Raw genomic sequence first — 23307 nt, forward strand, 5'->3', positions numbered from 1 at the left:
AATCAAATTTATTTATATAGCCCTTCGTACATCAGCTGATATCTCAAAGTGCTGTACAGAAACCCAGCCTAAAACCCCAAACAGCAAGCAATGCAGGTGTAGAAGCACGGTGGCTAGGAAAAACTCCCTAGAAAGGCCCAAACCTAGGAAGAAACCTAGAGAGGAACCAGGCTATGTGGGGTGGCCGGTCCTCTTCTGGCTGTGCCGGGTGGAGATTATAACAGAACATGGCCAAGATGTTCAAATGTTCAGAAATGACCAGCATGGTCGAATAATAATAATCACAGGCAGAACAATTGAAACTGGAGCAGCAGCACGGCCAGGTGGACTGGGGACAGCAAGGAGTCATCATGCCAGGTAGTCCTGGGCATGGTCCTAGGGCTCAGGTCCTCCGAGAGAGAGAAAGAAAGATAGAGAGAAAGAGAGAGAGCATACTTCAATTCACACAGGACACCGGATAGGACACAAATACACATCATGTATTGACTTATTTTAAACATGTAAGGCATAGATACACATTCTACATACACATTCCAGAATCATTTAGTTCTAAATGAACACAATTATTTTGTTAATGTTCAAACAAGTTGGCCATATTTAAAACCTTTCCACTTGTGTACATTTACTGTGCCTCCCAATACCTAGAATGTCGTATTCAAATCTGCAGCTAAAAATCCTAATTGAAAGCTTTTGGTCCCAAATGGCACTCATAGTAGTGGAATACGTAGCGGAATAAGTAGAGGAATAAGTAGTGGAATATGTAGCGGAATACGTAGTGGAATACGTCATGGAATTTATAGTGGAATTAGTAATGGAATATGTAGTGGAATAAGTAGTGGAATACGTAGTGGAATACATAGCATGATTAGTAGTGGAATAAGTAATGGAATACGTTGTGGAATATGTAGCACAATTAGTTGTGGGAAAAGTTTTGGAATACGTAGTGGAATTAGTTGTGTAATAAGTAGTGGAATACATCATGGAATAAGTAGTGGAATAAGTTGTGGAATACATTGTGGAATAAGTAATGGAATATGCAGCGGAATACGTAACAGAATCAGTTGTGCAATAAGTTGTGGAATTAGTAGTGGAATACATAGTGGAATAAGTAGTGGAATAAGTAGTGCAATACATAGTGGAATAATTAGTGGAACAAGGTTCCATTTGGTAGCCATCCAGAGTATTAGACGCTCTGGGTGTGTCATGACAGTGTGTCTGAGACGCCTGATGTACGTGCTCTCAGTCTGTCTGTCTGTCTGTGGACAGCTTTCACTTCTTACAGCAGATGGCTTAGCAGGGCACATCTGCAGGCACAGCTGACACCGCTGAGAGGAAGAGAGAGAGAGAGAGAGAGAGAGAGAGAGAGAGAGAGAGAAAGAGAGACAGAGAGACAGAGAGACAGAGAGACAGAGAGACAGAGAGACAGAGAGACAGAGAGACAGAGAGACAGAGAGAGAGAGAGAGAGAGAGAGAGAAATATATATAGAGATATATATATATATATATATATATATATAGGGAGATAAATATATATAGAGAGAAATATATATATATATATATATATATATATATATAGAGAGAGAGAGAGAGAGAGAGAGAGAGAGAGAGAGAGATACATACAGTGCCTTGCGAAAGTATTCGGCCCCCTTGAACTTTGCGACCTTTTGACACATTTCAGGCTTCAAACATAAAGATATAAAACTGTATTTTTTTGTGAAGAATCAACAACAAGTGGGACACAATCATGAAGTGGAACGACATTTATTGGATATTTCAAACTTTTTTAACAAATCAAAAACTGAAAAATTGGGCGTGCAAAATTATTCAGCCCCTTTACTTTCAGTGCAGCAAACTCTCTCCAGAAGTTCAGTGAGGATCTCTGAATGATCCAATGTTGACCTAAATGACTAATGATGATAAATACAATCCACATGTGTGTAATCAAGTCTCCGTATAAATGCACCTGCACTGTGATAGTCTCAGAGGTCCGTTAAAAGCGCAGAGAGCATCATGAAGAACAAGGAACACACCAGGCAGGTCCGAGATACTGTTGTGAAGAAGTTTAAAGCCGGATTTTATAGCCAGTTTTATATCTTTATGTTTGAAGCCTGAAATGTGGCAAAAGGTCGCAAAGTTCAAGGGGGCCGAATACTTTCGCAAGGCACTGTATATAGAGAGAGAGAGAGATATAGAGAGATATATATATAGAGAGATATATATAGAGAGAGTGTATGTTGCCACAGAGTTCAGGACATCCCCAAAGCGTCAGACCCACGATCCACCTCTGGGGAGACGAGAGTGCAGGTGGAGACTGTCAGGCTTCTGTCAAGCTTCTGTCAGGCTTCTTGATGACAGTGAGTGCATTCCAAATGGCGCCCTATTCTTTATATAGTGCATTACTTTAGACCAGAGACCTATTCCCTATAAAGAACACTACTTTAGACCAGAGCCCTATTCCCTATATAGAACACTACTATAGACCAGAGCCCTATTCCCTATATAGTGCACTACCATAGACCAGAGCCCTATTCCCTATATAGTGCACTACTATTCAACAGGGTCATATTCCCTATATAGTACACTACTATAGACCAGAGCCCTATTCCCTATATAAAACACTACTATAGACCAGAGCCCTATTCCCTATATAGTGGTACTACTATTGACCAGAGCCCTATTCCCTATATAAAACACTACTATAGACCAGAGCCCTATTCCCTATATACAACACTACTATAGACCAGAGCCCTATTCCCTATATAGTGCACTACTTTAGACCAGAGCACTATTCCCTATATAGAACACTACTATAGACCAGAGCCCTATTCCCTATACAGAACACTACTATAGACCAGAGCCCTATTCCCTATATAGTGCACTACTATTCACCAGGGTCATATTCCCTATACATAACACTACTATAGACCAGAGCCCTATTCCCTATATAGTACACTACTTTAGACCAGAACCCTATTCCCTACATAGTGCACTACTTTAGACCAGAGCCCTATTCCCTACATAGTGCACTACTTTAGACCAGAGCCCTATTCCCTATACATAACACTACTATAGACCAGGGCCCTATCCCCTGCATAGTACACTACTATAGACCAGGGCCCTATTCCCTATATAGTACACTACCTTTGACCAGGGCCCTATTCCCTGTATAGAACACTACTTTAGACCAGAGCCCTATTCCCAATATAGTACACTACCTTTGACCAGGGCCCTATTCCCTATATAGTACACTACTATAGACCAGAGCCCTATTCCCTATATAGAACACTACTATAGACCAGAGCCCTATTCCCTATATAGTACACTACTATAGACCAGAGCCCTATTCCCTATATAGTACACTACCTTTGACCAGAGCCCTATTCCCTATACATAACACTACTATAGACCAGGGCCCTATCCCCTACATAGTACACTACTATAGACCAGGGCCCTATCCCCTACATAGTACACTACTATAGACCAGAGCCCTATCCCCTACATAGTACACTACCTTTGACCAGGGCCCTATTCCCTATATAGTACACTACCTTTGACCAGGGCCCTATCCCCTACATAGTACACTACCTTTGACCAGGGCCCTACATAGTACACTACCTTTGACCAGGGCCCTACATAGTACACTACCTTTGACCAGAGCCCTATTCCCTATATAGTACACTACCTTTGACCAGAGCACTATTCCCTATATAGTACACTACCTTTGACCAGGGCCCTATTCCCTATATAGTACACTACTATAGACCAGAGCCCTATTCCCTATATAGAACACTACTATAGACCAGAGCCCTATTCCCTATATAGAATACTACTAAAGACCAGAGCTCTATTCCCTATATAGAACACTACTATAGACCAGAGCCCTATTCCCTATATAGTACACTACTATAGACCAGAGCCCTATTCCCTATATAGTACACTACCTTCGACCAGAGCCCTATTCCCTATACATAACACTACTATAGACCAGGGCCCTATCCCCTACATAGTACAGTACTATAGACCAGGGCCCTATCCCCTACATAGTACACTACTATAGACCAGAGCCCTATCCCCTACATAGTACACTACCTTTGACCAGGGCCCTATTCCCTATATAGAACACTACCTTTGACCAGGGCCCTATTCCCTACATAGTACACTACCTTTGACCAGGGCCCTATTCCCTATATAGTACACTACCTTTGACCAGGTCCCTATCCCCTACATAGTACACTACCTTTGACCAGGGCCCTACATAGTACACTACCTTTGACCAGGGCCCTACATAGTACACTACCTTTGACCAGAGCCCTATTCCCTATATAGTACACTACCTTTGACCAGAGCCCTATTCCCTATTTAGTACACTACCTTTGACCAGGGCCCTATTCCCTATATAGAACACTACTATAGACCAGAGCCCTATTCCCTATATAGAATACTACTATAGACCAGAGCTCTATTCCCTATATAGAACACTACTATAGACCAGAGCCCTATTCCCTATATAGTACACTACTATAGACCAGATCCCTATTCCCTATATAGTACACTACCTTTGACCAGAGCCCTATTCCCTATACATAACACTACTATAGACCAGGGCCCTATCCCCTACATAGTACACTACTATAGACCAGGGCCCTATCCCCTACATAGTACACTACCTTTGACCAGAGCCCTATTCCCTATATAGTACACTACCTTTGACCAGGGCCCTATTCCCTATATAGTACACTACCTTAGATCAGGGCCCTATTCCCTATATAGTACACTACCTTTGACCAGGGCCCTATTCCCTGTATAGAACACTACTATAGACCAGAGCCCTATTCCCTATATAGTACACTACCTTTGACCAGGGCCCTAGGCCCTATTCCCTACATAGTACACTACCTTTGACCAGGGCCCTATCCCCTACATAGTACACTACCTTTGACCAGAGCCCTATTCCCTACATAGTACACTACCTTTGACCAGGGCCCTACATAGTACACTACCTTTGACCAGAGCCCTATTCCCTATATAGTACACTACCTTTGACCAGAGCCCTATTCCCTATATAGTACACTACCTTTGACCAGGGCCCTATTCCCTATATAGTACACTACCTTTGACCAGGGCCCTATTCCCTACATAGTACACTACCTTTGACCAGGGCCCTATTCCCTATATAGTACACTACCTTTGACCAGGTCCCTATTCCCTGTATAGAACACTACTATAGACCAGAGCCCTATTCCCTATATAGTACACTACCTTTGACCAGGGCCCTATTCCCTACATAGTACACTACCTTTGACCAGGGCCCTATCCCCTACATAGTGCACTACCTTTGACCAGGGCCCTATTCCCTATATAGTACACTACCTTTGACCAGGGCCCTATCCCCTATATAGTACACTACTATAGACCAGAGCCCTATTCCCTATATAGAATACTACTATAGACCAGAGCTCTATTCCCTATATAGAACACTACCTTTGACCAGGGCCCTATTCCCTATATAGTACACTACTATAGACCAGAGCCCTATTCCCTATATAGAATACTACTATAGACCAGAGCCATATTCCCTATATAGTACACTACCTTTGACCAGGGCCCTATTCCCTATATAGTACACTACCTTTGACCAGGGCCCTACATAGTACACTACCTTTGACCAGGGCCCTACATAGTAAACTACCTTTGACCAGGGCCCTATATAGTACACTACCTTTGACCAGGGCCCTATTCCCTACATAGTACACTACCTTTGACCAGGGCCCTATTCCCTACATAGTACACTACCTTTGACCAGAGCCCTATTCCCTACATAGTGCACTACCTTTGACCAGGGCCCTATTCCCTATATAGTACACTACCTTTGACCAGGGCCCTATCCCCTATATAGTACACTACTATAGACCAGAGCCCTATTCCCTATATAGTACACTACCTTTGACCAGGGCCCTACATAGTAAACTACCTTTGACCAGGGCCCTATATAGTACACTACCTTTGACCAGGGCCCTATTCCCTACATAGTACACTACCTTTTACCAGGGCCCTATTCCCTACATAGTACACTACCTTTGACCAGGGCCCTATTCCCTACATAGTACACTACCTTTGACCAGGGCCCTATATAGTACACTACCTTTGACCAAGGCCCTATATAGTACACTACCTTTGACCAAGGCCCTACATAGTACACTACCTTTGACCAGGGCCCTATTCCCTACATAGTACACTACTATAGACCAGGGCCAATACAACCAGTGTATTAGAACGTCTAAGTCTGTCAAGCTTCTTGATGACAGTGGTTGTGTCCCAATTGGCACCCTATTCCCTATGTACCCCGGTCAGAAGTAGTGGAATGTGTGTGTCCCAATTAGCAGCCTATTCCCTATGTACCCCGGTCAGAAGTAGTGGAATGGTTGTGTCATGACAGTGTGTCTGAGATGTCTCATGTACGTGCTCTCATAGTGTGTCTGTCGGCTGGACAGCTTTCACTTCTAACAGCAGATGGCTTAGCTGGGCACATGTGCAGGCACCGCTGGCACTGCTGCTAGAGAGAGAGAGAGATACAGAGAGAGAGAGAGAGAGAGAGAGAGATACAGAGAGAGAGAAAGAGAGAGAGAGAGATACAGAGAGAGAGAAAGAGAGAGAGATACAGAGAGAGAGAGAGAGAGATGCAGAGAGAGAGAAAGAGAGAGAGAGAGATACAGAGAGAGAGAAAGAGAGAGAGAGAGAGAGAGAGAGAGAGAGAGAGAGAGAAAGATACAGAGATACAGAGAGAGAGAGAGTGCCTCAGAGCTCAGGGCATCCCCAAAGCATCAGACCCACGATGCACCTCTAGGGAGATGAGAGTGCAGGTGGAGACAGACAGCGAGAGGGATGGAGAGGAAGATTAAACAAAAAAATGGGAGAGAGGTGAGGAGATAGAGACAAAGAAGGGGAATTGAAGAGAAGAGGGGTAGGAGAGAGAGAGAGAAAGGGAAAACAAGGGAGTGGGGGAGGAGAGACAATGGTAGACAGAGAGAGAAAGGGACAGCGAGGGAGTGGGGGAGAGAGGGAGTGGGGGACAGAGAGAGAAAGGGAAAGCGAGGGAGTGGGGGAGTGGGGGAGAGAGACAAAGGTGGACAGAGAGAGAAGGGGACAGCGAGGGAGTGGGGGAGAGAGGGAGTGGGGGACAGAGAGAGAAAGGTTAAGCGAGGGAGTGGAGGAGACAGACAATGGTAGACAGAGAGAGAAGGGGACAGCGAGGGAGTGGAGGAGAGAGACAATGGTGGACAGAGAGAGAAAGGGAAAGTGAGGGAGTGGGGGAGAGAGACAATGGTGGACAGAGAGAGAAGGGGACAGCGAGGGATTGGGGGAGAGAGACAATGGTAGACAGAGAGAGAAAAATAGAGGTGGATTCTGACACAGAAAGAAGGAGGGGGGGACAGAGAGAGAGAACACATCGTTGTGACAGTGTTAAGGACATTTTTGTTGTTTGACCTTTTCCCAAAAAGCACCTCCCTCCCCTCTCTAGGGTGATAGGCCAAATGGTTAGTATTAAGATGTGTTTTGGCTTAACTGCTCGTAGATCTGTGGCTGATGGATACCATACGATGTATCGCTGTAGCAGTGCTGCCATCTATAGGACAGACTGAGTTACTGCAGCTGTAGTAGTGCTGCCATCTATAGGACAGACTGAGTTACTGCAGCTGTAGCAGTGCTGCCATCTATAGGACAGACTGAGTTACTGAGTTACAAAAATCCAGAAAATCACATTGTATCATTTTTAAGTAATTAATTAGCATTTTATTGCATGACATAAGTATTTGATACATGAGAAAAGCAGAACTTAATATTTGGTACAGAAACCTTTGTTTGCAATTACAGAGATCATACGTTTCCTGTAGTTCTTGACCAGGTTTGCACACACTGCAGCAGGGATTTTTGCACACTCCTCCATACAGACCTTCTCCAGATCCTTCAGGTTTTGGGGCTGTCGCTGGGCAATACGGACTTTCAGCTCCCTCTAAAGAGTTTCTATTGGGTTCAGGTCTGGAAACTGGCTAGGCCACTCCAGGACCTTGAGAAGCTTCTTACGGAGCCACTCCTTAGTTGCCCTGGTTGTGTGTTTCGGGTCGTTGTCATGCTGGAAGACTCAGCCACGACCCGTCTTCAATGCTCTTACTGAGGGAAGGAGGTTGTTGTCCAAGATCTCGCAATACATGGCCCCATCCATCCTCCCCTCAATACGGTGCAGTGTTCCTGTCCCCTTTGCAGAAAAGCATCCCCAAAGAATGATGTTTCCACCTCCATGCTTCACGTTTAGGATGGTGTTCTTGGGGTTGTATTCACCCTTCTTCTTCCTCCAAACACGGCAAGTGGAGTTTAGACCAAAAAGCTTCTCCCATTCCTCCTCTGGATCATCCAGATGGTCATTGGCAAACTTCAGACCGGCCTGGACATGCGCTGGCTTGAGCAGGGGGACCTTGCGTGCGCTGCAGGATTTTAATCCATGACGGCGTAGTGTGTTACTAATGGTTTTCTTTGAGACTGTGGTCCCAGCTCTCTTCAGGTCATTGACCAGGTCCTGCCGTGTAGTTCTGGGCTGATCCCTCACCTTCCTCATGATCATTGATGCCCCACGAGGTGAGATCTTGCATGGAGCCCCAGACTGAGGCTGATTGACCGTCATCTTGAACTTCTTCCATTTTCTAATAATTGCGGCAACAGTTGTTGCCTTCTCACCAAGCTGCTTGCCTATTGTCCTGTAGCCCATCCCAGCCTTGTGCAGGTCTACAATTTTATCCCTGATGTCCTTACACAGCTCTCTGGGTCTTGGCCATTGTGGAGAGGTTCGAGTCTGTTTGATTGAGTGTGTGGACAGGTGTCTTTTATACAGGTAACAAGTTCAAACAGGTGCAGTTAATACAGGTAATGAGTGGAGAACAGGAGGTCTGTGAGAGCCGGAATTCTTACTGGTTGCTAGGTGATCAAATACTTGTTCTCCCCACTGTGACGCCCTTAACCCTTTACGCTATTGGGAATTGTATTGAGAGCTAAATTGAAATGTTTCTTACAGAAAAAATGTGGAAAGTAAATGGATAACCATGGAATCAAAAGGGAACAGTTGCCTCCACATCCCTCCCTCCTTCCCAGAAGGGTCCCGATGTGGAGGCAGGAGGAGGAGGAGACCGCCAGGGAGGCACAGCTTATGGCCATTTTACAGGCCATGATTAGAAAGTAGTTTTATGTATTTTGGATGTACTTTATTTACAGCTATTCATTTATACATTTTCTACTGTGTCAGGTAAGTCCTTTATTTAAACTAAAAGTAGAGTTCTGTTTTCTCTTTGAAAAGTTTTCTTGTTTGTAATAATCATAAACAAATTGGCACACTGGCATTTTCCAGCCCTAACGCCCTATTCGCATTTAATGCTCTCATATGTGTAGGAGGAAATATTTGAGGTTTGGCCTTGAAAACATGATGGAAAGGGCAGCGGAAACACTGACAGGAGTCGTATGTTGTGGATATCCTGTCTCACTACCCACATTGAACCAGAGAAGGACAGCGGAAACACTGACAGGAGTCGTATGTTGTGGATATCCTGTCTCACTACCCACATTGAACCAGAGAAGGACAGCGGAAACACTGACAGGAGTAGTATGTTGTGGATATCCTGTCTCACTACCCACATTGAACCAGAGAAGGGCAGCGGAAACACTGACAGGAGTCGTATGTTGTGGATATCCTGTCTCACTACCCACATTGAACCAGAGAAGGACAGCGGAAACACTGACAGGAGTAGTATGTTGTGGATATCCTGTCTCACTACCCACATTGAACCAGAGAAGGACAGCGGAAACAATGACAGTAGTAGTATGTTGTGGATATCCTGTCTCACTACCCACATTGAACCAGAGAAGGACAGCGGAAACACTGACAGTAGTAGTATGTTGTGGATATCCTGTCTCACTACCCACATTGAATCAGAGAAGGACAGCGGAAACACTGACAGTAGTAGTATGTTGTGGATATCCTGTCTCACTACCCACATTGAATCAGAGAAGGACAGCGGAAACACTGACAGTAGTAGTATGTTGTGGATATCCTGTCTCACTACCCACATTGAACCAGAGAAGGACAGCGGAAACACTGACAGGAGTAGTATGTTGTGGATATCCTGTCTCACTACCCACATTGAACCAGAGAAGTCTTATTTGCTTTGGTTTCAGAAGTGGGGATCTTTTTCTTTTTTTATCCAATCGGATGAACACTTCAAACAGCTTACCCAACCATTCTGAGGCGTCTGCATGGGGGGGAATGCCCACCCAAATCACACCCTGACCAAACCAAAATAGAGACATAAAAAAGCTCTCTAAGGTCAGGGCGTGACAGTACCCCCCCTCAAAACCTGAACCTATAGGGGAGGGTCTGGGTGGGCATTTCTCTTTGGTGGTGGTTCTGGTGCAGGACGTAGACCCCGCTCCACCTCTGGCTTGGCCCACTTTGGTGGCGCCTCTAGTTTAGGGACCCTCGCCGCCGACCCCGGACTGGGTATCCTCGTAGTGGGCCCCGTACTGGGCACCCTCGTTCTATGTTCAGGCTCCGGACTGGAGGGCGTCGCTGGAGGGAGGAGACGCGGAGACAGCCTGGTGCGCGGGGCTGCCACAGGAGGCCTGGTGCGTAGAGGAGGCACAGGATGAACCGGGCTGTGGGGGAGCACTGGAGCTCTGGTGCGCAACCTTGGCACCACTCCTCCAGGCTGAATGCCCACTTTAGCCACTCCGCCCTGGCTGGATGCCCACTCTCGCATGGCACTTGCAGGGGGCTGGCCTATAGCTCACCGGGCTATGAGCGCGTACTGGCGACACCGTGCCCTTTACCGCATAACACGGTGCCTGACCAGTACCACACTGCTTCCGGTAAGCACGGGGAGCTGGCTCAGGTCTATAGCCTGACTCCGCCAATCTCCCCGTGGGCTGCCTCTCTTGCCTGCTTCACTGACTTTCCTCCTCGTATTGCCGCCTCTCAGCTTTAGCTGTCTCCAGTTCCTCTTTCCGGCGGCGATACTCCCCAGCCTGTCTCCAGTTCCTCTTTCCGGCGGCGATACTCCCCAGCCTGCCTCCAGTTCCTCTTTCCGGCGGCGATACTCCCCAGCCTGTCTCCAGTTCCTCTTTCTGGCGGCGATACTCCCCAGCCTGTCTCCAGTTCCTCTTTCTGGCGGCGATACTCCCCAGCCTGTCTCCAGTTCCTCTTTCAGGCGGTGATACTCCCCAGCCTGTCTCCAGTTCCTCTTTCTGGCGGCGATACTCCCCAGCCTGTCTCCAGTTCCTCTTTCGGGCGGTGATACTCCCCAGCCTGTCTCCAGTTCCTCTTTCTGGCGGCGATACTCCCCAGCCTGTCTCCAGTTCCTCTTTCGGGCGGTGATACTCCCCAGCCTGTCTCCAGTTCCTCTTTCCGGTGGCGATACTCCCCAGCCTGTCTCCAGTTCCTCTTTCCGGCGGCGATACTCCCCAGCCTGTCTCCAATTCCTCTTTCCGGCGGTGATACTCCCCTGCCTGTCTCCAGTTCCTCTTTCCGGCGGTGATACTCCCCAGCCTGTCTCCAGTTCCTCTTTCCGGCGGTGATACTCCCCAGCCCGTCTCCAGTTCCTCTTTCGGGCGGCGATACTCCCCAGCCCGTCTCCAGTTCCTCTTTCGGGCGGCGATACTCCCCAGCCTGTCTCCAGTTCCTCTTTCCGGCGGTGATACTCCCCAGCCTGTCTCCAGTTCCTCTTTCCGGCGGTGATACTCCCCAGCCTGTCTCCAGTTCCTCTTTCCGGCGGCGATACTCCCCAGCCTGTCTCCAGTTCCTCTTTCCGGCGGTGATACTCCCCAGCCTGTCTCCAGTTCCTCTTTCCGGCGGTGATACTCCCCAGCCTGTCTCCAGTTCCTCTTTCCGGCGGCGATACTCCCCAGCCTGTCTCCAGTTCCTCTTTCTGGCGGCGATACTCCCCAGCCTGTCTCCAGTTCCTCTTTCCGGCGGCGATACTCCCCAGCCTGTCTCCAGTTCCTCTTTCAGGCGGCGATACTCCCCAGCCTGTCTCCAGTTCCTCTTTCCGGCGGCGATACTCCCCAGCCTGTCTCCAGTTCCTCTTTCTGGCGGCGATACTCCCCAGCCTGTCTCCAGTTCCTCTTTCTGGCGGCGATACTCCCCAGCCTGTCTCCAGTTCCTCTTTCAGGCGGTGATACTCCCCAGCCTGTCTCCAGTTCCTCTTTCTGGCGGCGATACTCCCCAGCCTGTCTCCAGTTCCTCTTTCGGGCGGTGATACTCCCCAGCCTGTCTCCAGTTCCTCTTTCCGGCAGCGATACTCCCCAGCCTGTCTCCAGTTCCTCTTTCTGGCGGCGATACTCCCCAGCCTGTCTCCAGTGCCTCTTTCTGGCGGCGATACTCCCCAGCCTGTCTCCAGTTCCTCTTTCTGGCGGCGATACTCCCCAGCCTGTCTCCAGTTCCTCTTTCAGGCGGTGATACTCCCCAGCCTGTCTCCAGTTCCTCTTTCTGGCGGCGATACTCCCCAGCCTGTCTCCAGTTCCTCTTTCGGGCGGTGATACTCCCCAGCCTGTCTCCAGTTCCTCTTTCGGGCGGTGATACTCCCCAGCCTGTCTCCAGTTCCTCTTTCGGGCGGTGATACTCCCCAGCGTGTCTCCAGTTCCTCTTTCCGGCGGCGATACTCCCCAGCCTGTCTCCAGTTCCTCTTTCCGGCGGCGATACTCCCCAGCCTGTCACCAATTCCTCTTTCCGGCGGCGATACTCCCCAGCCTGTCTCCAGTTCCTCTTTCCGGCGGTGATACTCCCCAGCCTGTCTCCAGTTCCTCTTTCCGGCGGTGATACTCCCCAGCCCGTCTCCAGTTCCTCTTTCGGGCGGCGATACTCCCCAGCCTGTCTCCAGTTCCTCTTTCCGGCGGCGATACTCCCCAGCCTGCCTCCAGTTCCTCTTTCCGGCGGTGATACTCCCCAGCCTGTCTCCAGTTCCTCTTTCCGGCGGTGATACTCCCCAGCCCGTCTCCAGTTCCTCTTTCTGGCGGCGATACTCCCCAGCCTGTCTCCAGTTCCTCTTTCAGGCGGCGATACTCCCCAGCCTGCCTCCAGTTCCTCTTTCCGGCGGCGATACTCCCCAGCCTGTCTCCAGTTCCTCTTTCCGGCGGCGATACTCCCCAGCCTGTCTCCAGTTCCTCTTTCCGGCGGTGATACTCCCCAGCCTGTCTCCAGTTCCTCTTTCCGGTGGCGATACTCCCCAGCCTGTCTCCAGTTCCTCTTTCAGGCGGCGATACTCCCCAGCCTGTCTCCAGTTCCTCTTTCAGGCGGCGATACTCCCCAGCCTGTCTCCAGTTCCTCTTTCCGGCGGTGATACTCCCCAGCCTGTCTCCAGTTCCTCTTTCGGGCGGTGATATTCCCCAGCCTGTCTCCATGGTCCCTTTCTGTCCAGTGTCCAGGAGTCCTGAACCCTCTGCTCCTCCATACCACGCTGCTTGGTCCGCTTGTGGTGGGTAGTTCTGTACGCTCGTCGTTGCGTGAAGAAGTGGACCAAAGCGCGATACGTGTTCATGATTATTTATTAAACTGAACACTGAAACAAAATAACAAAGAGCCAAACGAACAGTTCTGTCAGGTGCAGAAAACACTAAACAGAAAATAACTACCAACAAAATATAGGTGGGGAAAAGCTACCTAAGTATGGTTCCCAATCAGAGACAACGATAGACGTGCTTCATTACACAAGTTCATTTACGGAAATACTATCATCGTAATAAAGCTACAGTCAAGGTTATACTTTTATCAACGAGAGTCAATCTATCAAAAAATACACACACAAGGGATTTGTTGCTCGATGTTTAACCATTGTTTCCATAGCTCTTACCACAATGGTGTTAATATAGATGATTAACTCAACTTTAAACCTTCATAAACTTGTCAAACAAAAACAACCTTCAGTTATTACTCATCGTCTCAATCTACAGTGGGAAAGGGAAGCTCATCCAGCTTCGGCAGCTCACCATCCTCTTGAAGAGCATTAAACACGAGTGCTGCTGAGACCGTATTAGACAGGGAGAATAGCCTTACAGCATGTTAGATAGCCTTACAACATGTTAGATAGCCTTACAGCATGTTAGATAGCCTTACAGCATGTTGGATAGCCTTACAACATGTTAGATAGCCTTACAGCATGTTGGATAGCCTTACAGCATGTTGGATAGCCTTACAGCATGCTGGATAGCCTTACAGCATGTTAGATAGCCTTACAGCATGTTAGATAGCCTTACAGCATGTTAGATAGCCTTACAGCCTGTTAGATAGCCTTACAGCCTGTTAGATAGCCTTACAGCCTGTTAGATAGCCTTACAGCATGTTAGAGAGCCTTACAGCATGTTGGATAGCCTTACAGCCTGTTAGATAGCCTTACAGCCTGTTAGATAGCCTTACAGCCTGTTAGATAGACTTACAGCCTGTTAGATAGCCTTACAGCATGTAAGATAGCCTTACAGCATGTTAGATAGCCTTACAGCATGTAAGATAGCCTTACAGCCTGTTAGATAGCCTTACAGCATGTTAGATAGCCTTACAGCATGTTAGATAGCCTTACAGCATGTTAGATAGCCTTACAGCATGTTAGATAGCCTTACAGCATGTTAGATAGCCTTACAGCATGTAAGATAGCCTTACAGCATGTTAGATAGCCTTACAGCATGTTAGATAGCCTTACAGCATGTTAGATAGCCTTACAGCATGTTAGATAGCCTTACAGCATGTTAGATAGCCTTACAGCATGTTAGATAGCCTTACAGCATGTAGGATAGCCTTACAGCATGTTGGATAGCCTTACAGCATGTTGGATAGCCTTACAGCATGTTAGATAGCCTTACAGCATGTTGGATAGCCTTACAGCATGTAAGATAGCCTTACAGCCTGTTAGATAGCCTTACAGCATGTAAGATAGCCTTACAGCATGTTAGATAGCCTTACAGCATGTTAGATAGCCTTACAGCCTGTTAGATAGCCTTACAGCCTGTTAGATAGCCTTACAGCCTGTTAGATAGCCTTACAGCCTGTTAGATAGCCTTACAGCCTGTTAGATAGCCTTACAGCCTGTTAGATAGCCTTACAGCCTGTTAGATAGCCTTACAGCATGTTAGATAGCCTTACAGCATGTAAGATAGCCTTACAGCATGTAAGATAGCCTTACAGCATGTTAGATAGCCTTACAGCATGTTAGATAGCCTTACAGCATGTTAGATAGCCTTACAGCATGTTAGATAGCCTTACAGCATGTTAGATAGCCTTACAGCATGTAGGATAGCCTTACAGCATGTTGGATAGCCTTACAGCATGTTGGATAGCCTTACAGCCTGTTAGATAGCCTTACAGCCTGTTAGATAGCCTTACAGCCTGTTAGATAGCCTTACAGCCTGTTAGATAGCCTTACAGCCTGTTAGATAGCCTTACAGCCTGTTAGATAGCCTTACAGCATGTTAGATAGCCTTACAGCATGTTAGATAGCCTTACAGCATGTTAGATAGCCTTACAGCATGTTAGATAGCCTTACAGCATGTAGGATAGCCTTACAGCATGTTGGATAGCCTTACAGCATGTTGGATAGCCTTACAGAATGTTAGATAGCCTTACAGCCTGTTAGATAGCCTTACAGCCTGTTAGATAGCCTTACAGCCTGTTAGATAGCCTTACAGCCTGTTAGATAGCCTTACAGCCTGTTAGATAGCCTTACAGCCTGTTAGATAGCCTTACAGCCTGTTAGATAGCCTTACAGCCTGTTAGATAGCCTTACAGCCTGTTAGATAGCCTTACAGCATGTTAGATAGCCTTACAGCATGTTAGATAGCCTTACAGCATGTAAGATAGCCTTACAGCATGTAAGATAGCCTTACAGCATGTTAGATAGCCTTACAGCATGTAAGATAGCCTTACAGACTGTTAGATAGCCTTACAGACTGTTAGATAGCCTTACAGCATGTAAGATAGCCTTACAGCCTGTTAGATAGCCTTACAGCATGTTAGATAGCCTTACAGCATGTTAGATAGCCTTACAGCCTGTTAGATAGCCTTACAGCATGTTAGATAGCCTTACAGCATGTTAGATAGCCTTACAGCATGTTAGATAGCCTTACAGCATGTTAGATAGCCTTACAGCATGTTAGATAGCCTTACAGCATGTTAGATAGCCTTACAGCATGTTAGATAGCCTTACAGCATGTTAGATAGCCTTACAGCATGTTAGATAGCCTTACAGCATGTTAGATAGCCTTACAGCATGTTAGATAGCCTTACAGCATGTTAGATAGCCTTACAGCATGTTAGATAGCCTTACAGCATGCTAATAATACAATTATGCAGACTAAGCAAAAAACACACGCTGCAGCCCATTGGTCAATATGAGATCCCCAACTTCCCAACAGGGATTCCAACCAAGTTGCAAGCGTCCGCTCTAGTTGTGGGGAATTATTTTTAGCAACAGTGGCAATGTATTGGGCAAGATCAGTCACATTAGAAGAGCGACCTGGGACAAAAGTACAACATTCATCGCCGATGATTGCACAAGTGCCCCCTTGAGCTGCCAAAAGATAGTCAAGAGCCTCTCTGTTCTGAAGAGTCATTTCAGCCAATTCTTTTAGTTCCCCATTCAATTGTTTCAGGGCATTTCGAGTAGCATTGCCAATTTTCTCTACGTGTCTAGAGATATCACGAATTTGGTCTTGGGCACCTGCAACTCCATACCCTGGGAAAAACCCGTCAAAGAACCTGGAGGCAGGTGCCTGAGTGTGAGTGACGTCAGCCAGAGACCTCTTATCTCTCCTCATCCCAGGAGGTTTGTAGTCTCTAAAGAGAGCCTTCAGATTCTGGTCATTGTTTGGAACGGTTCTCATTGCTGTCACCACAAACCCAACAGTACAAGTACCTCCCCAGTTCAGGGGAAGGCTATGGTAAGCCATCTTACCACACAACCAGTAGGTGCCATTAGGGGCTCCTCTCAGAGTTGTTCTATGTTTGTCAAACCAAATTGTAAACGGTTCCTTATCAACCTGACCATTTTCCTGTATCACCTTTAAATTGCAAGCATTTGATCCATTAATGTTCATTGTACAATCACATTTAAATTCCCCCAAATAGTGATCTCCATATCCCCTAATACACCAAGGGGCAGTCGTCACCCCAGCCACTGAAATGGGTGGGAGTGAAACATAATCAGGTCTCACATAACAGAATACATTGGGTTGATTATATACCTTAACATTGTTGGTCATGGTATAAAAAGGTATTTTTCCTGCCAATGCTATAGTAAAGTTCACCCCTATCGGGACTCCTACAAGGGGGAAGCCTGCCCCTACCTTCACCGGACTCAACCCACACACCCAACAGTCCTTTCCTTTGGATGTCAGGTTGGCAACCATTTGTGCTCTAGATAAGAACAAATTGTCCTCATGGTTGTGAGGGCCCAGCAGGGCTCTCCTTCTACGGTGACCATCTACTTCTGGGCCACTACTCCAGGCCTGTGTTTGCCCCTTTGGCTCAGGACTCATTTGACCCTCTGTCGGGTTTCCTACAAGAAGACAGCCTACTGTTCCTATTAGCATTCCTGTGCTAAAGCAGAGGAGGGCCACACGGCACCGCCGGGACTGGCGAGGCCTCATCTTCTCCTGGATCAGGAACTCGTCTGCAGTGCGACGCGTGGATCCAGGTATCTCTCTCAGCAACCTTCACCGCAGTGGGGGGTGGTCTTGAAGAATTTGATATTGACGGGGGTCGTTCCAACTCTTTCTCCTGAAAGTCTTTGACCACCACGGAATCACCTGGGTTCAAACAGTGTTCGGCTCCACCTGCTAGGTTCGGCAAAGACGCCTTCACCCGTGGGAAAAGAGTCCTAAGAACACTGTTAAGGGGGGGACACAATTCTCTACAATGTCTTCCTCCGTTCCTTGCAGGGACAACCTGTTCTGGGGAAAAAGGTGTATTAGTCATTAGTGTAACGGGGTGTCTCTCAAGTCTAACCTAGGGCTACAGTCAACGGCAATGGCTAGGTCACAGTCATGGTCTTCACCGGCATCTGCTTTAGGGAGAAGCATTGAAGGGTTAACATGTAATTTCCATACTCACACATCCACATTGACTTAGTGCCCAAACACACCCAGTATTACTCCATCTGTATCTTCAACGGTTCTCTTGCAGCTACCTCCTATGCATATATAATAACACCTTGCGCTATTTACTATTTACCAGTGTCTCTCAGACCACGTAGACACTACACGTCAATGCCTATAGACAACGGGGCTATTTACTATTTACCAGTGGCTCTCAGACCACGTAGACACTACACATCAATGCCTATAGACAACGGGGCTATTTACTATTTACCAGTGTCTCTCAGACCACGTAGACACTACACATCAATGCCTATAGACAACGGGGCTATTCCTTCCCATGTCTTTAGCCTTCTCTCTAAGACTATGGTATCTTTTCATTTACTTCATTTTTAAGGTTTAGTTTTATTGTTTTTATTTTTTAATAATTTTTTTAAATAAAAATGTATTTAAATTAACTTACTGAAAAGTCAGTAGATGTGTTCCTCTATTGTTCACTTATGATATGTCTCCTATGGTCTGGGCGGGTCCTAGTCGTCTTTTCATCAGATGAGAAATTCCCTCACGCCTTCCCATAGGATATGCAGAATCAATCATCCTGTTTGTGATGCCAGAACTGGGCTGTTCTGCCAATTGGTCTGAGGAGATCACAGTCACCTGCACAAACCACAATAGAGTGAGAGAGAACAAGCACAAGATGTACAATGCATGGCTTTCTCTTCAGACAACAACATTTCCCACCACACTTCCTGTATGGTTAATAATGGCTTGCCATTGGTTACAATGTTGCCAGCTATGGTATACGAGGCGATAGTAGGCCTAGTAGGACAAGGCTATCTACAGTGCCTTGCGAAAGTATTCGGCCCCCTTGAACTTTGCGACCTTTTGCCACATTTCAGGCTTCAAACATAAAGATATAAAACTGTATTTTTTTGTGAAGAATCAACAACAAGTGGGACACCATCATGAAGTGGAACGACATTTATTGGATATTTCAAACTTTTTTAACAAATCAAAAACTGAAAAATTGGGCGTGCAAAATTATTCAGCCCCTTTACTTTCAGTGCAGCAAACTCTCTCCAGAAGTTCAGTGAGGATCTCTGAATGATCCAATGTTGACCTAAATGACTAATGATGATAAATACAATCCACCTGTGTGTAATCAAGTCTCCGTATAAATGCACCTGCACTGTGATAGTCTCAGAGGTCCGTCAAAAGCGCAGAGAGCATCATGAAGAACAAGGAACACACCAGGCAGGTCCGATATACTGTTGTGAAGATGTTTAAAGCCGGATTTGGATACAAAAATATTTCCCAAGCTTTAAACATCCCAAGGAGCACTGTGCAAGGGATAATATTGAAATGGAAGGAGTATCAGACCACTGCAAATCTACCAAGACCTGGCCGTCCCTCTAAACTTTCAGCTCATACAAGGAGAAGACTGATCAGAGATGCAGCCAAGAGGCCCATGATCACTCTGGATGAACTGCAGAGATCTACAGCTGAGGTGGGAGACTCTGTCCATAGGACAACAATCAGTCGTATATTGCACAAATCTGGCCTTTATGGAAGAGTGGCAAGAAGAAAGCCATTTCTTAAAGATATCCATAAAAAGTGTTGTTTAAAGTTTGCCACAAGCCACCTGGGAGACACACCAAACATGTGGAAGAAGGTGCTCTGGTCAGATGAAACCAAAATTGAACTTTTTTGGCAACAATGCAAAACATTATGTTTGGCGTAAAAGCAACACAGCTGAACACACCATCCCCACTGTCAAACATGGTGGTGGCAGCATCATGGTTTGGGCCTGCTTTTCTTCAGCAGGGACAGGGAAGATGGTTAAAATTGATGGAAAGATGGATGGAGCCAAATACAGGACCATTCTGGAAGAAAACCTGATGGAGTCTGCAAAAGACCTGAGACTGGGACGGAGATTTGTCTTCCAACAAGACAATGATCCAAAACATAAAGCAAAATCTACAATGGAATGGTTCAAAAATAAACATATCCAGGTGTTAGAATGGCCAAGTCAAAGTCCAGACCTGAATCCAATCGAGAATCTGTGGAAAGAACTGAAAACTGCTGTTCACAAATGCTCTCCATCCAACATCACTGAGCTCGAGCTGTTTTGCAAGGAGGAATGGGAAAAAATTTCAGTCTCTCGATGTGCAAAACTGATAGAGACATACCCCAAGCGACTTACAGCTGTAATCGCAGCAAAAGGTGGCGCTACAAAGTATTAACTTAAGGGGGCTGAATAATTTTGCACGCCCAATTTTTCAGTTTTTGATTTGTTAAAAAAGTTTGAAATATCCAATAAATGTCGTTCCACTTCATGATTGTGTCCCACTTGTTGTTGATTCTTCACAAAAAAAATACAGTTTTATATCTTTATGTTTGAAGCCTGAAATGTGGCAAAAGGTCGCAAAGTTCAAGGGGGCCGAATACTTTCGCAAGGCACTGTAAGTGTGCACATGATGTAGTAAGTAAAAGTAAAAGGTTAAACAAAATGTGATTCAACTAGACTCTCCAGAGTTTTCGTCAACTGATAATAACTAAAACTAATGAGGGATGAAATTACTCAAATGTGACTAAGATTTAAGGTCTTTTGAGACTAAAAAAATATAAAATAGTTATCAAAATAAATACTGTCAAACAATCTCTGAGACGAGCACATATGCACTCTCTCACACACACACACACACACACACACACACACTTACCAAAATCCTCAAAAGAAAATTGGGAGATGAAATAGTGTTCACCTTTCTCTCAACAATTGAAACTGACAAAACGGCGTTCTGTTAGTAGGCTAGTGACAACTCAAACCTTTGTTTGGTTGGTAGAATTGAATTACACAATTATGATATTATAAAAAAATAGAAATTTTTAAAACATCTGCAAAGTTGCAAATCTGACAAAGTTTCCTCTGGATCTACATGTTGCCATGTCAGGTATTAATTAGGAGCAGACAGTCTACAGGTCTGGTTCTTTCACAGTTGTAAATCCACTCACCTCTTTACATTGGTGTGAGTGGTTCTTCAGATGAGTTTGTCCTCAGATCTGGAGTCAGTGATGAAGTCTGTCTCTCCCTCCTCTTTGTCTGTCTGCTTCTCTCTACAGCCAGGGATTGTCTTTTATACAGAATAGCTGACTGTGTTACATGTCTGTACCTGTGTGTGTGTGTGTGTGTGTGTGTGTGTGGGCTGTAGCTATCATGGAACTCAACTGCTCAATGAGCTTCTTCCTGTTACACAGAAAAGCAACAACAAAACCCTGTGTACATGAGGAAGAAAGTCAAAGTTTGACTGTGGTGTTCATTGCTAGAGATACATACAGTGTAGCTACGGCAACAGATCAATGGAACCCCACAGGGTGTAGCACAAGGACCCAGTCACTGTCACCCATTCAAAGAAGCTGATCCGCCAAATCCGTGATAATTTATGTAATGATCTAATCTAATTGTTTTTAAATTAAATATTTATCTAATGGGCCTATAATGAGGTTACTATAGTGTGATGTTTATTCAGCTGTTTTCGCTGCGTAATATTTAGAAGTTGTCATTTTCTGGTGTACATTTTTTTGGGGGGGGGGGGTATAAGCTGGTGACATAGCTACTGAGTTAGAAATGGGTGTCGGAAGTTGTTTGTTAATGATGACATTAAATTGTTTTGGGGATGGCATTCATAGAAGCATTATACTGTAATCTGATTTTTTTTACCAGAACATGGTGTAAAATGCACATTAGCCTAAATTTAGGCACATTTATATGGGCGGCAATGCGGATCAGTTGGTATCTACATGGTTTTGGCTAAACTTTTACCTAATCTATTATAGTGAATTCAAAGGGTATTTATTTAACCTTTATTTAACTAGACAATGGAACTCCTAATCACAGCGGGTTGTGATACAGTCTGGATTTGATCCAGGTTGTCTGTAGTGACACATCCATCACTGAGATGCAGTGTCTTAGACCTCTGCTCCAGTTGGAAGCCCTGGGTAATACTGACCTCAATGAGAACTCTGGTCCAGTTGGAAGCCCTGGGTAATTCTGACCTCAACGAGAACCCTGCTCCAGTTGGAAGCCCTGGGTAATACTGACCTCAACGAGAACCCTGCTCCAGTTGGAAGCCCTGGGTAATACTGACCTCAACGAGAACCCTGCTCCAGTTGGAAGCCCTGGGTAATACTGACCTCAACGAGAACCCTGCTCCAGCAACCATCAACCCTGTCCTTCAAACACACACACAATAAAAAAGTGGTCACACACACACACACAGGGACATACACAGGGACACACACCCACACACACACATGGACACACACCTACACACACACAGACACACACAAACACAAACAGGGACACACAAACGCAAAAAGGAACACACACACAAACAGGGACACACACACAGGGACACACAGGGACACACACACACGTTGATATCATGTTCCAAGTGCCAGAAGTACAGTATGTTTGTGTGTGTGTGTTCGCCTGTGTTCATGTGTTACCTGTGCTGAACAGTCCCACGTCTCCCCCATTGCGTGCAGAGTCACTGAACTGAGAAACACAACAACACAACGGGGTGGAGGGATATCATGGACAGACAGATGATGGAGATTGTGTAAAGGCTCCCTGCTCTGGATAAAGATCAACAACAACCCAACCAAGTTAAACAAACCCACAGACACACTCTCAACCTGAGAGGGAAAAGGAGAGACAGATGGAGAGAGAGATAATGTCGACTGATCGTGTACAATTCCCCGCTGTTCTGGTTGCTACATCGTTCACCTGGTCTTGCGAAAGCAGACTTCTGCTATGTTCAGAGGTAAACTCCATTGAAACGTGAATCGATTCTCGAATCACGATGGTCTTGCTATCTCAAACAGCAAGGTTTATTCCATCTCCTGGGCGCTCCTCGTCCCCTGCCTCAGGTGGAAGAGACATTCACCCGCCGCTCTACCCTCGGGTGGGTGAACTCCTCGAAGTCGTCCAACACAGCGTCCCCTTCTCCCCATAGTGTTTGCCCAGTCCAGAGCTCTCCCCGAGAGGCACGAGACGAGGGAGGACACCCTCTCCCTTCCCGAGGGAGCCGAGTAAACGGTGCCCAGGTGTAGGTCCAGCTGTAGCAGGAAACCTTGGCACCGTGCCGCCGTCCCATCATACTCCCTGGGAAGGGCGAGAAGCATCCCACT

The 23307-nt window shown here is 46.3% G+C and overlaps 1 protein-coding gene across 3 annotated transcripts; it reads right to left on the minus strand.

The window, feature by feature from the left end:
* Positions 1-342: 342 nt before the first annotated feature.
* On the minus strand, positions 343-21471 carry LOC110514544. 3 transcript variants are annotated; one of them, XR_005036780.1, is made up of 3 exons: positions 21130-21459; positions 18578-18771; positions 343-389 (listed from the first exon to the last, which is right to left on the minus strand). XR_005036780.1 is itself a non-coding variant. In XM_036948775.1 (3 exons), the coding sequence occupies exon 3, from the start codon at positions 17665-17667 to the stop codon at positions 16333-16335; it is 1335 nt and encodes a 444-aa protein (XP_036804670.1). In that variant the 5' UTR covers positions 17668-17965; positions 18578-18771; positions 21130-21471; the 3' UTR covers positions 16251-16332. The 3 variants fall into 3 exon arrangements, 2 of the variants coding, with proteins under 2 accessions (XP_036804670.1, XP_036804669.1); XM_036948775.1 differs by lacking the exon at positions 343-389 and adding an exon at positions 16251-17965 and having other exon boundaries at positions 21130-21471; XM_036948774.1 differs by lacking the exon at positions 343-389 and adding an exon at positions 16251-17970 and having other exon boundaries at positions 21130-21471.
* Between the last annotated feature and the right edge of the window lie 1836 nt (positions 21472-23307).

The sequence above is a fragment of the Oncorhynchus mykiss genome, chromosome 17 (assembly GCF_013265735.2).
Source record: "Oncorhynchus mykiss isolate Arlee chromosome 17, USDA_OmykA_1.1, whole genome shotgun sequence".
Classification (NCBI taxonomy): Eukaryota; Metazoa; Chordata; class Actinopteri; order Salmoniformes; family Salmonidae; genus Oncorhynchus; species Oncorhynchus mykiss.

Coding starts and splice junctions, on each gene's coding strand:
- LOC110514544 (XM_036948775.1), bottom strand. CDS start 17,667: ATGAGGCCTCGCCAGTCCCGGCGGTGCCGTGTGGCCCTCCTCTGCTTT.